General features: G+C 41.0%; 1 protein-coding gene across 3 annotated transcripts in view; it reads right to left on the bottom strand.

The window, feature by feature from the left end:
* KCNT2 (potassium sodium-activated channel subfamily T member 2) overlaps positions 1–23732 on the bottom strand; it is a 1642055-nt gene that overhangs the window by 544725 nt on the left and 1073598 nt on the right. For all 3 annotated transcript variants that reach the window (XM_073642937.1, XM_073642939.1, XM_073642938.1), the window contains exons 11-13: positions 23392–23528; positions 12715–12778; positions 8279–8387 (exon numbers count right to left, since the gene is read on the bottom strand). In XM_073642937.1, coding sequence (XP_073499038.1) covers positions 8279–8387; positions 12715–12778; positions 23392–23528 — 310 coding nt within the window. The remainder of the gene's footprint in view (positions 1–8278; positions 8388–12714; positions 12779–23391; positions 23529–23732) is intronic.

Below are 23732 nucleotides of genomic sequence, written 5' to 3'. Positions count from 1 at the left end.
AGGAATTTAGAATGTTAGACCCAATGAAGACATCGACACTAATGTCTGTAAATGTCTGTAATGTCCTGTGGAATTATTGGCGCTATATAAGTGAGTAAAATAAATAAATAAATTGAAATTAATGCCACCTTTGTTTTATCTGCCCGTAAGTTTTGAAAATGTTTGGTCTTCAAGTTGGATATCCTTCATTTGTGTTGCTTGAATTTGGCAGAGCTCTCAGAGCACCAGGCCTACACCTGTTACTCATCCACCAGTTACTGATCAAACTTGAAGCAAGAAATACTGCTCCAAGCCCTGTCCAATGCTTAAATGTGGCATTGTTTTTCAGGACCACGCTGTTAGCACAAAGAATTTATATTGTGAAATGTGGACTCCTGGTTGGAGCACAATACTAGCACGAAGTAATTAAAAGATAAAATGTGGCCTACCTTAGGTAGCAGAGTAGTAACAGAAAAAATTTGATTTTTTACTCTGGACGAGCCTTGGATACAGCAGAATTTCAGAATTGCAACCTAAGATGTGACCTACTTTTTGTAGCAAGGTAGTAACAGAACAAATTTATATTTTATCATCTCATCCCCTGTATGGAGAAGAATATCAGCACCAAAGAATTAAAAGGTGAAATGTAGCCTGCTCTATATACCACGGTAGTAAGAAAACCAATTTCGATTTTATCATGTGTACCCCTGTGTGGAGAACAGTATCAGCACCCAAAAATTTGAAACAGACATCTGGCCTGCTGTATGACGTTACTAACAAGAATTTTTTTTTTTACTGTGGATGAGACTTGAATAAAATAGAATATATGCTCCAAACAATTTCAAACTGAGATCTCCCCTACTATATCACGTTGGTAGCAGAAGAATTTATTTTTTTTACTGTGGATGAGGCCTTTATACAATAGAATATATGCTCCAAGAAGTTTCAAAATGAGATCTAATCTGCTGTATCACGTTAGTAACAGAAGAATTTTTTTTTTTTACTGTGGATGAGGCATGTACTGTATAACATAGAATATATGCTCAAAACAATTTATTACTGAGATTTCCCCTGTTGTATCACATTAGGAACAGAAAACAATATTTTTGCTTACTCTGCATGAGCTCTGCATACAGCTGAATTTAACTGCCACAAAATGGAAAACTGAGATATGGTGTGCTGCATCACATTAGTCACAGAAAAAAATTGATTTTTTTACTCTGCATGAGCTCTGCATACAGCTGAATTTCACCGCCACAAAATGACAAACTGAGATATGGCATGCTGCATCACATTAGTTACAGAAAAAAATAGATTTTTAAAATTGTACTCATGCATGGAGCACAATAGAAGCAGTGCACAGCAGACTTCTATGAAATGGGCCCTGCTGTCTTTGTCTGGACCTCACTAATGGCACAAGAAAAAAAAATGCTGGAATGTCGATTTCACAGTCACACAGGACCCTTTCTATCTAAACTATCTGACTTAGAAGCAACTGCCTAGTTAACTAGCTAAAATCTACAATGAGTCCAGGAGCAGAGCAGGAGCACCCTCTCTCTGCTGTTCCACTGACAAAATGGTGCTAAAACAACATGACTGTTCTTTATACAGAGAGGCTGTGATGTGATTTTAGCAGCCAATGGCACAAGCCCTTGTGTCTGGACTTTGTGGATGGTTCCTGTGCCTTGATTGGCTAGCCGCAATTTGCACACAAAGTTAGGGAAAAAAAAGATTACAAGTACGCCGATCCTCTGACCTCTTCCCACCCCCTCCCCTCATAAAACACGTCCCCCCCAGCTCATCATACACCACCACTATCCTAGGCAAAGTGCTAAAAATGCTTTAGTGGCAACGCAATAATTTCCCGCACTTTTACCGACTTTTTAACGAATTTTGCAGATTTTAAGAAAAAATGCTCGTGTGTCCGATCACGAATCCGAATGTGCCATATTCGTGCCGAATTTTAAATTGGTGATCATTTTTTCGAACATATTCTCTCAACACTAATCATGAATAAGCATTGTTAAAATGAAAGTCTTGAAATGTAAACAGGCTGCCCGATAAACAAGCTAGACACTCATTTTTTGGGTGAAATAATCTTATATGCAGTCTTATATAAAGGATTATTGTTTTCAGCAAACTCACACTGCCGAGAACAATGGCAGCTTATGTGCACTGAGCGATCAAGTATAGATGACTCAATTTGCATCCTTTACTCTGGTCTGCCTTTGTAAACAGATATTCAAACAACCACCGATAGATGAAGATTTACTGATCAGCAGTTGCATCGTCTGTGTAAATAGACCTATAAGCAACTTATAAGACAACATGATAAGTTTATTAGCATCAGGTATCAATGACTGGACTGAATTTCAGTGACAAATCTTTTTGTTCTTACACAAAATATGCCACTGCCAGATGAGTTCTTTTGCAGCACATCCCTCATAGATAACAGGAGTTCTTGGCTAAGATAAGCTTTCCTCTATGTGTTGGAGTCACTCAGGATATATATATCGGTTGGAGGAATCATCATTAGTGTTGAGCATTCCGATACTGAAATATCGGGTATCGATCGATATTCGCTGTATCGGAGTTCCGATACTGAGTTCCGATACTTTTACAATATCGAATACTGGAATCGGAAGTTCACATAATGCCTGCGCTCTGCAGTGTCTCTGAAGGATGACAAGGTGGATGGCAGCGCTCAGCTGCGATCCAGCCTGTCATCAGAATGCCATCCCAGCGTAGGAGAATTCTCCTGCTCAAGTGCTGACACTACATTATCTCCCTTACATTACAATTAAATGGAATAGCAGGAATTAATATTTTTTTACGACGTTAATGCCACAGCCATGGTGGTTGTGGCATTACAGTGGTTGCCTAAATCGATGGGAACAGTGCTCACAGTGAAACATGAAAAGCCGGCAATTCATCAGCGGCATATACCGGTACCCAACAATTTAGAACAGAAAGAATAGAGCTTCAACATAGATTAGATAGAGAGAAACATGTCAGTCACATATATAAGAAGTACAGTGACAGTGTTGGTTACTGTACTTGTCATTTTGTGTTAAAGGATTTATTTAAAAAAATAATAGTGTTTTCATGCACTGTCTCTTTAAAAAAGCAGGCCGGCAATTCAGCATCAGTACCCGATAATTTATAACAGAAAGATAGAGCAACACACATAGATTAGATAGATAGAAACATGTCAGTCACATATATAAGAAGTACAGTGACAGTGTTGGTTACTGTACTTGTCATTTAGTGTTAAAATAAAGGATTTAATTAAAAAAAAATTGGCGTAGGGTTCCCCGTAATTTTAGTCTCTAGCGGAGGTTAAGCAGACGGCTAGGGCAGATGTTTAAAGCCTGGGAAGGGGGTAACACCCACGGAGCTTCCCAGGCTACTAATATAAGCCCCCAGCTGAATACCTAGCCTTTACTAGCTATTAAAATGAGGGACCCCAAAAAAAATGACGTGGGGTCCCCCCTATTTTAATAGCTAGCAAAGGCTAGGCAGACAGCTGGGGGCTGATATTAATAGCCCAAGAAGGGTGCTATGAATATTGGCCCCCTCCCAGGCTAGAAACACCAGCCGTCAGCCGAACCCAGAAATGGCGCATCCATAGGATGCGCCAATTCTGGCACTTAGCCTCGCTCTTCCCACTGCCCTGTAGCGGTGGCAGTGGGGTAATAGGGCTGGGGTTGATGTCAGCTTATAATGCCAGCTGACATCAAGCCCAGGTTAGTAATGGAGAAGCGTCTATAAGACACCCCCATTACTAACCCCATAGTCAAAGTTAAAAAAAAAACACAAACACCCAGAATAAAGTCTTTTAATTGAAATAAACACACAATTCTTTATTGTTCTAAATTAAACCATACTTACCGTCACGCCCATTCCAGCTGAAGCCAACAATCTCCTGCAATAAAAGTAAAATAATAAAGCAACATCATCCTTACCTTTCCATGGTTCCCAGGATGGCTTCAGCTCTGCTACATTCACATGACAGGCTGGATCGCAGCAGAAAGCTGCCATCCAGCCAGTCATACCGCAGGCAGACACTGAGAAGCGCAGGCATGCTTGCGCTCCTCAGTGTCAGGCTGTGACGGCATCCAGATGAGCTGACAATGAACTCAGCTCACCTCATGCACGTCACTGACAGCGTGGGAGAATTCTCCTGCACATGCGGTGAGCGTGAGAGACTCGGCTCATCTGGATGTGGTCACAGCCTGACACTGAGGAGCGCAAGCATGCCTTTGCTTCTCCGAGTCTGCCTGTGGCATGACAGGCTAGATGGCAGCTTTCTGCTGCCATTCAGCCTGTCATCTCGATGTAGCAGAGCTGGAGCTGTTCTGGGAACCATCGAAAGGTAAGGATGATGTTGGTTTATTGTTTTTCTTTTATTGCAGGAGATCGTTGGCTTCAGCTGGAATGGGCGTGATGGTTGGTATGGTTTAATTTAGAACAATAAAGAATTGTGTGTTTATTTCATTTGAAAGGACTTTATTCTGGGTGTTGTGTTTTTTAAAATACTTTACTAGAAATTCATGGCAGTCATGTCTAATATTGGCGTGACCCCATGAATTTCGGGCTTAGGGCCAGCTGATAATACCAAGCTGGCCCTAACCCCTTTATTACCCAGTGAGCCACCGCACCAGGGCCCTGGATGAGTTGGGTACAGCGCCAGAAGATGGCGCTTCTATGAACGCGCCATTTTCCGGGGTGGCTGCGGACTGCAATTTGCAGCGGGGGCGGCCCAGAAAGCTTGGGCCTCCCTGCGCTGCAGATTCTAGCCCCCAGCTGCCTAGTTGTACCTGGCTGGACACAAAAATAGGGCGAAGCTCCATGTATTTTTTTTTTTAATTATTTCATGAAATTCATGAAATAATTAAGAAAAAAAGGGCTTCCCTATATTGTTGTGTCCAACCAGGTACAAATAGGCAGCTGGTGGTTGGGGGCAGCCCGTTCCTGCCTGCTGTACCTGGCTGGACACCAATATAGTGCGAAGCCCCACGTCAATTTTTTTTTAATTCCTGAAATAATTTTAAAAAAATTGAAGTGGGGCTTCGCACTATATTTGTGTCCAGTCAGGTACAGCGGGCTGGAACGAGCTGCCGCCAACCACCAGCTGTCTATTTGTACCTGGCCAAGCACAACAATATAGGGAAGCCCTTTTTTTTTAAATTATTTTATGAAATAATTAAAAAAATAATTGATGTGGGGCTTCGCACTATATTTGTGTCCAGTCAGGTACAGCAGGCAGGAACGGGCTGCCCCCAACCACCAGCTGCCTATTTGTACCTGGCCGGACACAACAATATAGGGAAGCCCTTTTTTTTTAAATCATTTCATGAAATAATTTTAAAAAAATTGACGTGGGGCTTCGCACTATATTTGTGTCCAGCCAGGTACAGCAGGCAGGAACGGACTGCCCCCAACCACCAGCTGCCTATTTGTACCTGGCCGGACACAACAATATAGGGAAGCCCTTTTTTTCTTAATTATTTCATGAATTTCATGAAATAATTAAAAAAAAAAATACATGGGGCTTCGCCCTATTTTTGTGTCCAGCCAGGTACAACTAGGCAGCTGGGGGCTGGAATCTGCAGCGCAGGGAAGCCCAAAGCTTTCTGGGCCCCCCCCGCTGCAAATTGCAGTCCGCAATCATAGAAGCGCCATCTTCTGGCGCTGTACCCAACTCATCCAGGGCCCTGGTGCGGTGGCTCACTGGGTAATAAAGGGGCCAGCTTGGTATTATCAGCTGGCCCTAAGCCCGAAATTCATGGGGTCACGCCAATATTAGACATGACTGCCATGAATTTCTAGTAAAGTATTTTAGCTGAAGCCAACGATCTCCTGCAATAAAAGAAAAATAATAATGCAACATCATCCTTACCTTTCGATGGTTTCCAGGACAGCTCCAGCTCTGCTACATCGTGATGATAGGTTGGATCGCAGCAGAAAGCTGCCATCCAGCTTGTCATGCCGCAGGCATGCTTGCGCTCCTCAGTGTCAGGCTGTGACGGCATCCAGATGAGCCGAGTCTCTCACGCTCACCACATGCGCAGGAGAATTCTCCCACGCTGTCAGTGACGTGCATGAGGTGAGCTGAGTTCATTGTCGGCTCATCTGGATGCCGTCACAGCCTGACACTGAGGAGCGCAAGCAAGCCTGCACTTCTCAGTGTCTGCCTGCGGTATGACAGGCTGGATGGCAGCTTCCTGCTGCAGTCCAGCCTGTCATCTTGATGTAGCAGAGCTGGAGCTGTCCTGGGAACCATGGAAAGGTAAGGATGATGTTGCTTTATTATTTTTCTTTTATTGCAGGAGATAGTTGGCTTCAGCTGGAATGGGCGTGATGGTAAGTATGGTTTAATTTAGAACAATAAAGAATTGTGTGTTTATTTCAATTAAAGGACTTTATTCTGGGATTTGTGTTTTTTTTTAACTTTGACTATGGGGTTAGTAATGGGGGTGTCTTATAGACACCTCTCCATTACTAACCTGGGCTTGATGTCAGCTGGCATTATAAGCTGACATCAACCCCAGCCCTATTACCCCACTGCTACCGCTACAGGGCAGTGGGAAGAACGAGGCTAAGTGCCAGAATTGGCGCATCCATAGGGCGCCATTTCTGGGGCGGCTGATGGCTGGTGTTTCTAGCCTGGGAGGGGGCCAATATTCATGGCACCCTTCCTGGGCTATTAATATCAGCCCCCAGCTGTCTGCCTAGCCTTTGCTAGCTATTAAAATAGGGGGGACCCCACGTCATATTTTTGGTGGGGTCCCCCATTTTAATAGCTAGTAAAGGCTAGGTATTCAGCTAGGGGCTGATATTAGTAGCCTGGGAAGCTCCATGGGTATTACCCCCTTCCAAGGCTTCAAACATCTGCCCCAGCCGTCCACTTAACCTCCACTAGAGACTAAAATTACGGGGAACCCCACGCCAATTTTTTTTTTAATAAATCCTTTATTTTAACACTAAATGACAAGTACAGTAACCAACACTGTCACTGTACTTCTTATATATGTGACTGACATGTTTCTATCTATCTAATCTATGTGTGATGCTCTATATTTCTCTTCTAAATTGTCGGCTACCGCTGCTGAATTGCCGGCCGGCTTTTTTAAAGAGACGGTGCATGAAAACACTATTATTTTTTTAAATAAATCCTTTACACTAAATGACAAGTACAGTAAGCAACACTGTCACTGTACTTATTATATATGTGACTGACATGTTTCTATCTATCTAATCTATGTTGAAGCTCTATTCATTCTGTTCTAAATTGTTGGGTACCGGTATATGCCGCTGCTGAATTGCCGGCTTTTCATGTCATTCTACATTATTGTTAGTTGTTTTCCTTCGTGTAGAATTAACCTACAAGGAAAGAAAGGGTTTATTTTCATTCCAATATTTGTGTCCCATTGACTTGCATTGGTTTCCGGTATCGGAATCGGCGATATCCGATACTTTTTGAGTATTGACCCGATCCAATCCGATCCGATATTTCCTGATATCGGAAGGTATCGCTCAACACTAATCATCATTCAACTGACAGTTATCTACTGTGTATAGGAGCATTAACTTTACTGGCCATAAGGACAATTGTTATCACTATGCAACTCCAGCTTATCTTGAAGAGGTTTTCATACTGTATTAACAAAGTACATTTTAATCAATAGAATTTGGAATAAAAATAAGTTCCACAATTGGATTTTTTTTTTTTTAAATGTTCCTGTGCTGAGAAAATCGTATATATTTGCCTCTGATGTGTACTGTGTAATGGCTGTGTCTGACATACCAGAGGAGGAAGCATAAAGTACACAGGCAGCGCTGCTTGAGATCACAGCTGATTTTTTCTATAAGGTAAAACATGCTTAAAAACAAGCAGAAAATTATTTACCTCAGAGGAAGAGTCAGCTGTGATCTCCTACTGTAATGCCTGTATATTATTTTGCTTCCTCCCCTGCCCAGGAGCTGTGGTATGATCAGACCATGTTCCTGTACAGTCAGACACAGCCATTACATAGTACACAACAGGGGCACATTTATAAGATTATCTCAGCACAGGAGCATTTTTTAACACATCCAATTGTAGAACTAATTTATTCCAAGACTGATTAAAATGTACATTGTTTCTGGGCCACCCCTTTAACCTTTTTTACTCATTTGTCCTTATGATTTAATTTTTAATGCTTAATACATTGTTGAATTATTTAGGAAATTTAAAAAATAAAAAAAAACAGTTTTAAATAAAGTTAATAATTATAATTTGAATAATGAACATTACCTGCAAATTTGACATGGAATTTATTCTCAGGTTTCAATATCTGAACATACAGGGGACAATTTGGAGCAAAGTCTTTGACGGCCCAGGCCCTTAATATTGTTTGATGGTCCTAAATAAAGAATACATATTAATTTACTGCATTAATATTCTGTGCATTATAGTAAATAGAAGCGTTTCTGTTAAAAACAATGCTAACAATGACTAAAAGCGAGATACACAACTAATGATTGAACAAGTGAGAAATAACAAAGACTATTTTTTTACACACAACAGACATGCTCACTTATATAGTGTATTCTAAAGTATATACTTATAGAATTGTAAGTATCTTAACCTACAGTGGGAAAAAAAGGGTTTCGGCAGACACCAATTGTGCAAGTTATCCCACTTAAAAAGATGAGAGAGGCCTGTAATTGACATCATAGGTAGACCTCAACTATGAGAGACAAAATGAGAAAACAAATCCTGAAAATCACATTGCCTGATTTGGAAAGAGATTTTTTTTCAAATTTTGGTGGAAAATAAGTATTTGGTCAATTACAAACAAGCAAAATTTCTGGCTCTCACAGACCTGTAAGTTTTTATTTAAGCGGCTCCTCTGTCCTCCACTCTTACCTGTAGTACTGGCACATGTTTGAACTTGTTATCAGTATAAAAGACACCTGTCCGCAACCTCAAACAGTCACACTCCAAACTTTACTATGGTGAAGACCAAAGAGCTGTTGAAGGACACCAGAAACAAAATTATAGCCCTGCACAAGGCTGGGAAGACTGAATCTGCAATAGGCAAGCAGCTTGGTGTGAAGAAATCAACTGCAATAATTATAAAATGGAAGACATACAAGATCACGGATAATCTCCCTTGATCTGGGGCTCCACACAAGATCTCACCCCGTGGGGTCAAAATGATCTCAAGAACGGTGAGCAAAAATCCCAGAACCACACGGGGGGACCTAGTGAATGACCTGCAGAGAGCTGGGACCAACGTTACACATAACTTTTTTTATGTACAGCACTATACATAACAAGAGAGGACTTTATGAACCGTAATAAGGGAAAGCACTATACAAAATAGAAGAGAAAGCTCTATACATAACAAGACAGGACGCTATATAATAAGGGACAGCACTATACATAGCAAGAGACGACCATATGTACAGTCTGTATTTTACATTAGAGAGTTTGTGTTTTTTTTACAAACAATTGTATTACTCTCATTTCTCTAAAATTAAAGCTGCATTTACATAGGAATATAATCGTAAACAAGCGTTCTTAAGAACGCTTTTATACAGTGGGGAAAAAAAGTATTTAGTCAGCCACCAATTGCAATTGGAAAATAAGTATTTGGTCAACTACAAAAGTTCATCTCAATATTTTGTTATATATCCTTTGTTGGCAACGACAAAGGTCAAACGTTATCTGTAAGTCTTCACAAGGTTAGCACATACTGTTGCTGGTATGTTGGCCCATTTCTCCATGTAGATCTCCTCTAGAGCAGTGATGTTTGGGCCTGTCGCTAGGAAACATTGACTTTCAACTTTCTCCTTGGCAGAGAAACAGACCCAAAACATGATGTTGCCACCCCCATTCTTCACAGTAGGTATGGTGTTCTTTGGATGTAACTCAGCATTCTTTCTCCTCCAAACATGACGAGTTGTGTTTCTACCAAAAAGTTCTACTTTGGTTTCATCTGACTATATGACATTCTCCCAATACTCTTCTGGATCATCCAAATGCTCTCTAGCAAACTTCAGATGGGCCCGGACATGTAATGGCTTAAGCAGGGGGACACATCTGGCACTGCAGGATCTGAATCCCTGGCGGCGTAGTGTGTTACTAATGGTAGCCTGTGTAACGTTGGTCCCAGCTATCTGCAGGTCATTCACTAGGTTCCTCCGTGTGGTTCTGGGATTTTTGCTCACCGTTCTTGAGATCATTTTGACCCCACGGGGTGAGATTTTTTGTGGAGCCCCAGATCAAGGGAGATTATCAGTGGTCTTGTATGTTTTCCATTTTCTAATTATTGCTCCCACAGTTGATTTCTTCACACCAAGCTGCTTGTTTATTGCAGATTCAGTCTTCCCAGCCTGGTGCAGAGCTACAATTTTGTTTCTCGTGTTCTTTGATGGCTCTTTGGTCTTCACCATAGTAGAGTTTGGAGTGTGACTATTTGAGGTTGCAGACAGGTGTCTTTTATAATGATAACAAGTTCAAATAGGTGCCAGTACTACAGGTAAGGAGTGGAGGACAGAGGAGCTTCTTAAAGAAGAAGTTACAGGTCTGTGAGAGCCAGAAATCTTGCATGTTTGTAATTGACCAAATACTTATTTTCCACCAAAATTTGAAAAAAAATTCTTTCTAAATCAGACAATGTGATTTTCAGGATTTGTTTTCTCATTTTGTCTCTCATAGTTGAGGTCTATATGATGTCAATTACAGGCCTCTCTCATCTTTTTAAGTGGGATAACTTGCACAATTGGTGGCTGACTAAATACTTTTTGTCCCTACTGTAAAGTGGCATAGCCAAAAAGGAGAAGAGCTGTTCCTCCTCTGGCAGCAGCAGGTACACAGCACTCATGTCAGCTCTGTGCAGTGAGCATGGGGTCATACCGCATGCGCCATCTCACTGCACAGTAAAAAGAGGACAGTTATTGTAAAATAGCCAGTATCTACTGAATATGTGCAACCTGTCATGAAAGAATGGCATAACGTATCCTTGGCCAACCAGGCAGGCAATTTTTATCTGCTGAGCTATGATTGATAACCCTTTAATAACCCTTTAAGGGGAAGAAGAATCTAACAGAGATGTCTCCACCTTCTTGAAAAAACATGAATGTTTAACTCAGATCTATCAAGTGACTCAGATTTACCGTCAGTTACCCCATTGAATCTCCCCTCACTCGGTCACCTCCACAGTTCACCCTGTCTGTCTAGAAGACACTTTAATTGAGAAAAGCCTGCTGTGATTGTAAACTCTGATGTGAATACCTGCTCGCTAATACCATTTATAGCTTGCTATTACATTAAACCATGGTGGAAAAACAGGGCAAGGTGTCCCAAATGTGACAGCAGAAGTGAGCAACAAGTGCTCAGAATGGAAAATTATCAGCTAATAGGAAGTGTCTCAACGTTAAACAAAGCTGCGTCCTGATCTTTCCAGTCTATGTGAGAATAGACTGGGAAATAATAGACGCTTCTGGGATGGTCTGTTTTGCTGAGGGTACCAGAGGGCTACATCATGCTGCTGAGGAACTATGTTTGAGAGCTATAAGGCAGGGAAATAGCTGTTGGACAAACAACTACTATCTAAGGCATTGTTCCTCACTCCTGTTCTCACAGCCCACCAACAGATCATGTTTTCAGGACTTTCTTAGTGTTACATAGTAACATAGTAACGTAGGTTGAATAAAGACCTAGGTCCATCCAGTTTAACCTTTCTCCCCCAATTCACAAGTGATAATTCCATAACCTGTGCAATAATAAGGAAATTCTGAAAACACGATCTGTTGGTTGGTCTTGAAGACTGGAGTTGAGGAAAATGAATTGAAGGTGTATGAAAATGAGAAACTTTGTAATGTATCTTATTATATGTGCTTCTCCTCCATGACTGATCTTTCACTCTCCAATCAGGGGTAAAATCTGTTTTTAGTGGTGACAGATTTTCCCATTACTAAGATATGAGATGACAATTAGTGCTTATAAATTTCTATAGAGAGTTCTCCATTAATTCAACTGCAAATTCTCCTGAAATGACAGTGATGGTTATCCATAGAAATTTATGGGAAAGTCTGTTTTAACTTAAGACAGATGTTGCTTGGGACCTTAGAATTTTGGAAACTGATGTATTAGTCCAGGGGGTGAAAGTAGAAGATTTCTCTGGTAAGATATATTATATTTCTTATTTTGACTAGTACTATTGATTTATGAACAACATTGAAAGGATGGTTATTCTTTAAGCCAATTAAAAAACAGACAAAGTAAACTTAAAGGGGTTTTCCCACTAACGAAAGTTAATTTTAATCAATAGATCTTGGAATAATAATCATTTCCACAATTGGATGTGTTTTACCTCACAAAAAGAATCCGCTGTGATCCCCTGCTGTCCTGTCTGTATACTCTCTTGCATCCTCCCCTGCCCAGGAGATGTGGTATGATCAGACCATGTTCCTGTACAGTCAGACACAGCTATTACACAGTACACAGCAGGGGCACATTTATAAGATTATCTCAGCACAGGAACATTTTATTTAAACACATCCAATTGTGGAAATTATTATTATTCCAGATCTATTGATCAAAATGAACCGTTGTTCATGGGAAAACCCCTTTAACTGTCTCTGCCTATCATTCTCTTATCTACAGTAGCAGCTAATATTTTTTGACAATAAAATAATATGTGAACAATAAATGTACTGTGAATAAGCAATATTACTTACAGCTGCTGTTCTATCTACTTCACATCTGCTGCTCAGAATAAAACATGCCTCCGCATCATCCATTCTGAAAGAAAGAAAAGCATGTCCAGACTTTAGTATATAATATATAGATATGAACAGATCTTTTGAAATTTGAATTTGCTGACTTTGCCAAATATTCCAAAAAATTCTATTAGCAATGAATAAATTTGAGCAAATCTTAGTACTGGAAAACCTGCAAACGCTGAGAAAATACATGTGGAGAAGAAGAAAAAAAGAGAGATTCCTGCTGACTTTAAGAACTGACACTCTAAAGGAGAGAGAAAGAGCGGAACCCACTGATCATAGGAGAATACACTTCATAAGAGAGAGAGAAGACTCCTCTGATCATAAAAGACCATGCTAACCATAAGAGCTTACACTCTACAGGCAAGAGAAAGAAAGAGGACCTTGCTGACCATAAGAGCTTACACTCTACAGGAGAGAGAGAGTGGACCCCGCTGATCATAAGAGATTACACTCTACAAGAGAGATAGACTTGCACTGTAATACTGGAAATGGAAAATGACTCTTCCATACAAACTGTGCTCTGCCGGGAACAGCCTATCTGTTATGGCCCAGGAATAGGTAAGATAGTCCATGAGATGACAGAACTGCAGGGCATTATAGATTAGCCCATTTGTGATGCTTCAACAGCATGGGAATTGATAACAAGCAAGTTTTTCTTCTTTTTTTAAACTATGAATCAAATCTCAAAATGTTTGGATTCACGTCAAACCACAAAGTTCAGGAAATGAAACTCAAACTCGATCCTCCGTGACTAGATTCTATCATCTCTAATTATATACATTGGCTTTTTACATATATGTACCATTACTATTTTTTCTATTAGTTAAATGATAACTCTCTTGTGGGGTTGTCCCACAATCACAACTACTCAAATGCTGATTGCCTGGGGTTCAAATAGCCCAAGGTCATAACTAGATCCAATCCTGGCTATTTAACCAATTTGGTTCCCCTGCCAATATGAAGTCTGATACAGAGTGGAATCTACCTCTGTAAGTTCATAAATTCCCTGAAGTATTAATGAATTGTCATGACAGCAGGAGGGATAATATAAAGTAGATATAAAAAGCCTACAAAGCCCTGTTACAATGAAAATGCCATGATTTTATCATGTAAAAAAGTCATACAAAAACAAATTCAGAACTCTTTCCACCTATAGGGTCACCCAAAATCTGACAAATCCATAGGAAAACAAACTGAAATCATTTGGAAGAGAAAAAGAAAAATAAGAAATCTAAAATATGCTTACATTAGTTTCTTTGCACGACTGCCCCTTGTTACCTGTCACCTGTGGTGATTTTTAAACCTCAAGATATGTATTAGGAATATGTGATATGACAGCCTTCCTGATTGTTTCAGATTTCTCCTGTTTTATATATGTCTTTGTGATACTGGTTCATTGATTAAGTCCATCTTGATACATGTTTTATTTGTTTATGAAAATATATGCATGACGTGTACTATATTGAACTTCAGCTTTCACATGTATGATATAAATAATTAATTAATTGTTCCTCCTCCCCTTTAAGGGGTGGTATTTCCATGTCATGGATTTTAAATCTCACTTGAGCACAGTTCACCTTTATGCTATGATTAAGGGTGCAGCAGTGGCAGAAACGTCAGTTGTTTGTAACATGTGGCTGTATTCCATCATCTAATCATGGATTAATAAACAAGCACTTTGGAATTTTATTGACTGGTATGAAGTGCCATCTTTTCCTTTTCTTATATTTTTCTAAAATATGCTTACATAAGTGTGAGCACCTTATAATTGGGGAAAATGTTGTGTTCAGAATTAGCCAATCATATTAAAACCTATGCTAAATACTAGTCAGTGCATCATTTAAAATGATTCTCAATAACCCCATATAAAGTTTTGCTATTCTAGAAGGATTTTCCTGAAATTTTCTTAGTCGCATTTTACAGAAAGAACCATGGTCTGTAAACAGCTTATAACATAGCAAAAGGATCTCATTGTTGAAGTTATCAGTGAAGAGAACAGTACGAAACCATTTCCAAGGCATTGGATATACTCAAGAACACAGTAAAGATGGTCGTCAAGGAGTGACTTAAATTTGGCCCAATAATGACATTAACTAGAACTGTTGCAATAAATGAGGAACATGGTGGTTCAGAGTGGCGCTGCCCAAGGTTCAAAGATATGATGACATTCGAAGGTGAAGCATGAACGTGGTTTATTTTGTCAATGCGTTTGAAGGTTTTCAAACCTCTTCATCAGGACCAAACAACAATGATCTTATTAACCAGAACTGAACGTTCCTCAAAAAAAAGAAAATTGGTCTGAGTAGCTGCCTAGAGGGCTACACCAACATTAAAGAAGCTGCAGGAATTTCTGGTAAGTACTGGTTGTGTACTGCAATTTATAATATTCTTCATATGTCTGGCCTGTGGGATAAGTTGTCAGAATTGAAGCCTTTTCTTACAATGAGTAGCATCCAAGCCTGGCTATGTTTTGCCAAAACCTACATAAAGTTAGCCAAAAACATGTGAAAAAATGTGTTCTGTTCTAATGAGACCAAGGTTGAACTTTTTGGCCATAATTCCAAAACATGTGTTTGGCTATAAGCCAGTCCTGCATATCTCCAAAAAAAAACATACCCACAGTGACGCATGGTAGAGGCAGCAAAATGCTCTGAGGCTGTTTTTTAGGGGGCTGAAACTGGTATTTTAGTCAAGGTGAAGGACATTATGAACAGTTCCAAATATGAGTCAATTTTTGGATGAAAATCTTTAGGCCTTTGGTAAAAAGCTGGAAATGAAGACATATGACAACAATGACCCTAACCATATCTCCAAATCAACAAAAGAATGCCTTTGCTAGAAGAAGATCAATGTCTTGGAATGGCCCAATCACAGCCCAGACCTGAATTCAATTGAAAGCCCCATTGGATTTTAGTGTTTCAATTGGTTGACCAGGAGAGGGCCGTCAACAGGAGATGTGCTCACAATTTTACAGATTTGCACAGTTATTGCAAAGGCGAGTGGGCAACAATTACCAATTCTAGATGTGTCATGCTACTAGACTCCTACCCAGAAAGACTAAAAGCTGTCATATAAAGTATTGATTTAATTGTGTGTATATTTGTGCAACCACATTGTTTTAGTTATTTATTTTTCTTTTTTTCCACTAAAAAGTTTTCATTTTGATTTTCAATTGAATTGTACAGGATATGGGTAATATTAAAGGTGCAAAAAGTTTTGAAATTATCCTTCTTTGTATGATTTTTAACATGACAAAACCTGGCATTTTATCAAGAGTATGTTGAGTTTTTATATCCACTGCTTAGGGAAAATATATATTTTTGTACCGTGTTAGCCAGTAGATAGAAAAATATTAAGATTTGAGAGTCCTCAGTGGTTGATACCTTTTAATGGCTAATTGAAAAGATGGTAACAGGTTGCAAGCTTTCGAGACTACTCAGGCCTCTTCATCAGGCTAGTATAACCCAAAATCTGAAGAGTCACATATTTATACACAATAGGACACAGAAATAATGCAAGAGATGAGACTGGTGATGAAAAGCAGTGTCTGTGTCCTATTGTGTAGAAATATGTCACTCTTCAGATTTTGGATTATACTAGCCTGATGAACAGCCCTGAGTACTCTTGAAAGCTTGCAACTTGTTACCATATTTTCAGTTAGCCAATAAAAGGCATCAACCACTGAGGACTCTCAAATATAAATAATTTTATATCCATTGTAGGCTCTCACATCTGCCATAGACAAGCTTTTCAGGCCTTTCCAGGGGCCTAATACTCTAATACTTTGCTATTTACTATATGTCATTAGGTACTACTATAGGCAGGTCATCTCTGAATTCTATAAGGCTCAGGTCCCTTCAGATTACTCAGTTCTCAGATGATTAGACCATTTTCCAATCGCTTTTATATATTGTCTTTGCTTTTTAAGCCAGATTGCTATTTTAATGCTACACGTCTTTGATGCTACATTTACTACATAAATCGTCTCCTTGCAATAATTGCATATAAATATAAACATTTGCTGTAATAACAATATGCTGCTCATCCAAGAATTTTATACTGGAAATAATTTACTTTAAATAATATTGCTGATAACAGAGCAATTCATATTGGGAAAAAAATAAAAATAGGAAAAAATGCATTAAAAAACACATTTGTATTAGAAATTAATACAACAAAAATATTTTCAACTGCACATTTAAATTATACAATAAGAAGGACTGAAAACAAGCTTTACGAAATAATAAAAATCACAATGTCCATTACTAAATGAACTCTTCATGACAATGTATACTGTGCATATGAAGTGTATTTGAATCACTCTATTTATATATCTATCTACTGTATATAAAGAGAAACAATTTTATATCCAGAATCAAATGTGCATTATAAAATTGAGAAAACAGATAACAATTAACAAAGTCATTAATAGTCCTGTACTATTGAGTCTTCTCATGTAACCTGGGAGCTGCAAAGACTATTCGGATATGTAAACTAAAGATACCACAAATCACTCCTTGTGCATATTCCCCTTTTCTTATGTTTCTTAGGTTATTTTAAAATGCAGTATAAATAAAGATTTACATTTTTTTTATATATTTGTTGGGTAGTTAATTTTTCCTTGGTTTTGTATTTAATAAAGCAAACAACAAAAGACTTAAATTCCTTAAGCTTATGGTCATTTCCATCATTCATAGTTACTAGTGATGAGCGAGCACTTAAATGCTCAGGCACTCGCTGTTCATGTGGAGCAAATTGGAATGCTCGAGTGCTCGGTCCGAGTAGCGAGCAAAATGTAAGTCTATGGGAAACGCGAGCATTTTTCCGGCGCCCCCCCCCAGGCGGTCTGCAGAGGGCATAAAAATTGCCCAAATCGATGGGAACAGTGCTCAAATGACATGGAAACAGTATGGGGACACATAGAGCTGGGCCACAGTAACAACATGTTCCCATTAGAAAGGAGAAGATCTGCTATACAGTTAAATGGTATGCAGTGAGTCCAATGGCTGCCAAAATTTAGGAAAAACCCCACTAACAATTTAAAGACACAAACAGCTGGGCCACAGTAACGAATATGACATGTTCCCATTAGAAACCACAGGGTCTGCTATTCAGTAATAGGATATGCAGTGAGTGCAAAGGCTGCCAAAATTTAGGAAAAAAACAGTAACAATTTAAAGACACATAGAGCTGGGCCACAGTAACAACATGTTCCCATTAGAAAGGAGAGGGTTTCCCATTCTGTATGCAGTGACTGCAGTGGCTGTCAAAAATTTGGAGGAACTCCAATGCCCCTTGCAAGAGACGTAGAGGTCAGAGGGCCTCCTGAAAACAATGTTCCCATTATTAGAAAGCGGGTCTCCCTTACTGTTTGCCTATGCAGTGAAGCAACGGCTGCCAAACATTTGAAGGAACTCCAATTCCCCTTGCAAGAGACGTAAATATGTTGATATGGTACATATCGTGGTGATATGGGGGTGGAGGATGAGGATAAGGAGGAGAACAAGAGCAAATAGACAAAATCAGGAAGTATATACAATGTCTGGGTGTGAAGACAGAGGTGCATGGGAGAGTACCCCTTGCCTCAGGGCCTGTGCGATGGGAGGGTCTGAGAAAACTGTCCCAAACTTTGACAGTGTTCCCCTGCCTCTGCTGGATTGCATTTGTGTCTCTCTCGCCTGTACTCCTTGGTTGTCCAACGAACTGTGACCTCTGCCACCAGCGTTTTCAGATGGGAATTTTTTTAATATTTCCGCAACAAGGGCATTCTGGTACTGCCCCATATTATTAGGCCTATCCAGCGTGGGAATAAGAGACAGAAAGTTTTCCTTGTTGCGTGTTTCTAGAAGTGTCACCAACCAGTAATGACTGTCACCCAAAATTTGGACAACGTGAGGGTCATGGGAAAGGCAGTGTAACATAAACTCAGCCATGTGTGCCAGACTGCAAAGAGGCAGGACGTCCGTGTCCTCACCAAGAGGACGACTGATGATGCTCTCCTCCTCATCCTCCTCCTCTTCCTCCTCCCTGTCCTCAGGCCATCCACGCTGAACAGACGGAAAGACAGTTGTGCAGGTAGTATCGCCTATAGCGCAGGAAACTATCTCCTGTTCATCCTCCTTCTCCTCCTCTTCCTCATTGTCACCCAATCCACTTTGGGATGTGATGAGGCTGGGCTGTGTGGAATCACCCTGTATGGTTCCTTGCTCCATCTCATCATGCTCCGCCTCCAATACATCCTCTTTAATTGATTGTGAGCTGTTTGGAGGGCGGTTGCAGACAACTTTATTATAATGGAACGCAACCGACCCTGGGGTCCGTGATGCAGCCTGGAGGACTACTGCCGAACACTTTCTGGGTGGAAAGTAACGTAACCAACTTAAATGATCGACCCTTCCGTGTTACTGCACACAGGAACGGGTATAGCGGTTCGCTCTATCTCCGTTAGCAGCACGAGAGATAGGCGGAGAAAAACTATCTGTAGTCCTGTTAACTACACAGGGACTATACTGGCGGCACTAGGATGCATTTGTAACTAAGCCGACGGGTACACGTGCCTCCAGCCAGCGTGCTACCAGACTGCAGGGTATTAATCCACATGTCTGACAGACGATAGCCGTGAAGAGGACGTCTGCAGGCTGCTCGGGGTGTTAGGCAACCCCTTTGGCTGAGCCAGACTGCTAGACGAAGCTACCTGCCTCTATGGAGCTAACCTGCCTCTATGGAGCTAACCTGCCTAGCGGAAACTACATGTGGAACAGAGTCGTCCACACACCAGCATCACTGCTCAATGATCAGAGCGGGCAGTCATGTTTGTGGGTGGGCCTTTAAAAGACTAAGCCCTGCCCACCGATGCGCCATTGGTGATGCTACCCGTGGACCAATCAGGCGGTGCCAGGTCACCGGGTCAAGTGGGTGCCAAACCACCAATCACGATCCGCCAGGTCACGGGCATGCTCAGTGCGGCGAATCCTGGACTTCTACTCCAAAAGTCCTGTCTCCCTCTGCAACCTATGCTTAACATTGCTAGGCACAAATACCCAGGAGACAATCTGCGCATATCGTGGACCAGCTAGGTGTTGGGGCTGATGATGATGCTGAGCAGCATCAGCCCCAGCTGGACCAAAATGGGAGACCACAGAAGATTCTGGACCCATTTCGAATCCAGCACCAGACCGACGCCTAACAGTGAGCAGATAGACAGAGAAGTGGGATGGTGACGCTAATTATGGCATCATCGCTGCTCACCACCTTGGTGGAGTCCTCCAAGTTTTGTAGGATAGTACAGATGTCTGACATCCATGTCCACTCCTGATGTCTTATGTGTGTAGTCTGAACTGAATACTGACAGCCTTGTTGATGCTGGTAGTCAACAACTGCCCTCTTCACACAAATCCATCCCAACATCTGCAATGTAGAGTTACAACGCATGGGGACATCGCAGATCAGTCGGTGAGCTGGAAGCTGCAAACTCTGCTGAAGAACAGCAAGGGCAGCCGAAGTTGTAGCTGACTTTTTAAAGTGGCAAAATAAGCTGAGTACTTTGACAAGCAAATCTGGCAGATCCGGGTAGGTTTTGAGAAACCGCTGAACCACGAGTTTAAGCACATGAGCCAGACATGGTATGTGTGTGAGCTCGCCTCGCCTCAGAGCTGCCACCAGGATCCTGCCCTTGTCACATACGACCATGCCTGGCTGTAGGGTCAGCGGTGTCAGCCACAGATCTGCCTGCTCTTTCAGAGCTGTCCACAACTCTTCAGCATTGTGCGGTTTGTCACCTAAGCATATTAGCTTCAGCACAGCCTTTTGCCGCTTGGCCGAGGCAGTGCTCCAGTGCTTACAGCTTGAGACTGATGTGGTTATTTCGGAGATGGAGGCTGAAGAGGAGGAGGAGGTGCAGAAGCTGTAGAATGTGGGGGCAACCCTGATTAACCCAGGGCCCGCAATCCTCAGCGTCAGGAGGACATGTTCCGTCCCAAGGTCTGACTGGGTCCCGGCTTTCACTATATTAACCCAGTGTACCGTCAGCGAGATGTACAGTCCCTGCCCACAAGTACTTGTCCACGTGTCCGTGGTTATGTGGACTTTCCAAGCAATTGCGTTGTTGAGGGCATGTCTAATGTTGTGGGACACGTGCTCCTGTAATGCGGGGATGGCACACCAGAAGAAATAGTGGCGGCTGGGGACCGAGTACCGAAGGACGGCCGCCACCATCAGGTTGCGGAAAGCTTCCATCTCCACGAGCCTAAGAGGCAACATTTTGAGCTCAAGCATTTTCAAAATATGTGAATTTAGTAGTACGGCCTGTGGGCCATTGGCTGCGTATTTGCGCTTGCTTTAAAAGGACTGGGGTAGGGACAACTGAATGCTGCTCTGGGACAAGGATGTGGACGTGCTTGCTGATGGTGCTACTAGTGTTCAATGAGAGGTGCAGGGCGGGAGGCATCTTGGCATGTGCCATGGACAGGGGATTGGCGTGCATGCACATGAGCGGAACAAGCAGTGGTTTCACCCACAGACACTGTTGCTTGACCCTGGGGTTGGCCTACTTAGTCGGGTGCTTTTCTGCCATGTGCCTGATCATGCTGGTGGAGGTCAGGCTGTTTCTTTTTCGACCCCTGCTGATGCTGGCCTGGCAGGTGGTGCAAATGGCCATTTTGGGGTTATCTGCAGAATCTTAAAAAAATATCCAGACTCGGGAAGACCTAACAGTTGTACTGGCAACTTCCGTCGTGTTGGCGTTGCGAGGAAAGCTTTCTTGCCTTGTGTCTGCAGCCACCACACTGCTTCTTTCTGCTTTTTGTGGTGCTATGCCTCCCTACCCCTGTGAGCTGCTGTCCTCGTTCTGTGTGCCCCCCTGCCAGGTTGGGTCAGTTACTATATCATCCACCACCTCGTCTTCCACTTCCGCACCCTGGTCCTCCTCCTGACTTTCTGGCAATTGTGTCTCATCATCATCATCCACCTCTTGCAACAGTAATTGCACTTTCCCACCTTCGCCTTTGTGTGACCGTGGCTGCTCCAATATTTGGGCATCGCTATATGAATTCTCCTCTTGACCCTCTTGAAGCTGGCTGGGTGAAAGGCTCGAATCTACAAATGGAAAAGTGAACAGCACTTCTGAGTGTCCAAGTGTGGGATCAGTTATCTCTGGGCATTTGGCATGGTGGGAGGAAGGAGGATCAAGGTGAGGAATATACGGTCCAGACTCATGGCCACTGAGACTTGACCATGTGGAAGACAGGTTGGTTGTTTTGGTGTCAAAGTGACTGGAAGCATTATCTGCTATCCAACCAACAACGTTTTGACACTGCTCTGTGTTCAATAGTGGAACTCTATGTTCCCTTAGTAATTGGGACAGGAAGGTCGAGCAACAAGATGTGGGTGTTTGCTGTGGCACAATTTCAGCTTGCATACAGCCACGTCCTCGGCCTCTGCATGCACCATCACCATCATGTCCACTTCCCCGTCCTTTGCCACGCACCTTGCCCATTTTAAATGGAGGACAATATTTTCCACGTTCACGAGAAATGGCTGATTTTGGAACGCAGTTATATGTGATACGTCTGACAGAGAACCACACTTTTAAATAGCAGGCCTTTAATTTACTAATATTGCACACACTGCAACAGAATGGAAATGGAAGAAATGGCTGATTTTGGAACAGTCTTATAGGTGATATATCTGACAGAGAACCACGGTTTTAAATAGCATGTATTTTTTGTGCATGTCTTGTTTGCTATGCAGTGTATAGTATAAGCATGTATAAGCATGTCTTGTTTGTTGTGCATTGTGTATATTATGTGCACATATTGTTTGTTGTGCATTGTGTATAGCATGTGTATGTGTTGTTTGTTATGCATATTGTATGGAATGTATACTAATTTTTCTTTAAAAAAATGAGTGTTAAAAAAAGAAAATAAAAGGAAAACTTCACATACTTTTTTTAATGTTTAATGTTCTGTAATATCAATATAGAATTTAATTACATTGACTATAAGACATACATCTCGTATATATACTGAGAGCAAACAGGTTCTAAATGTCTCAATTCTATTTTTATCATATCATAATAATTATGAAAATGAGTCATTATAATAATATCATATTATCGTCCCTCACTTGTCCCTACAGTAATCACCTTTGTGCCGAGTTTTCTTTTGTTTCTGCATTGCATTTCAGAACCTAGAGAGAATTTCTTGGAAGGCTGTATGTCCAGGGACCAAAAATTATGAATCATAAATATAAAATTATGTGTTTGTTATGGAAGTGCATTTGTAAAATACCCTCTTCAATTGAGGAGACAACTGATCTTATGAGGTTTTATGAAAAGCAGCCTTGATATATTCTTGCTCATGCCAGCTTTTATTTAGTGAATTTGTGAATTATCAAGGGAAAATATATATTCTTGTAACATGTTAGCCAGTAGATAGAAAACTCTCAAATCTAAATATTTTTGAATTATCAAGGGACTATGAAGAAATTTATGTTAAATTTTAACTTCTAATAATCTTAAATTCTCATTGAAAACAAATGTGTTCCTCATATTAAAAAATTATCATTAAATGCAGAAAAACATGTTGGCACTGATTAAGTAATAAAATTTAGAAATAGGGAATGCATACTTACTTTGCTCTCAATAGATCTTGATCTTTAAGTACAGAACCCTGCAAGTAGATGACTCTTTGAGACCACATTGGGATCTGGAGAACACGTCTGACTTGAACATCCATCTCCGTGGGACACAAGATAACCACATAATAATCCTGTTTTTTATAAAAGATGTGAATTATGCAAATATACAGTCTACACCAAAATTTAATGTGGTTTAGTATATTTACAATTTCTGGCAAAGTTAGACTATATAGCCTGAGAGAGGACTGTTTAATAGGGTAGGACCCCTCAGAGAAAGGTCACCATGCCGTGGTTGATGGGCATACATGAATTGGCCAATTTATGCACTAAGAACC

The sequence above is a fragment of the Phyllobates terribilis genome, unplaced genomic scaffold (assembly GCF_046119375.1).
Source record: "Phyllobates terribilis strain yellow unplaced genomic scaffold, ASM4611937v1 Scaffold_8__6_contigs__length_399053987, whole genome shotgun sequence".
In the NCBI taxonomy this organism is placed as follows: domain Eukaryota; kingdom Metazoa; phylum Chordata; class Amphibia; order Anura; family Dendrobatidae; genus Phyllobates; species Phyllobates terribilis.
This window is presented reverse-complemented; position numbering and strand designations above follow the sequence as displayed.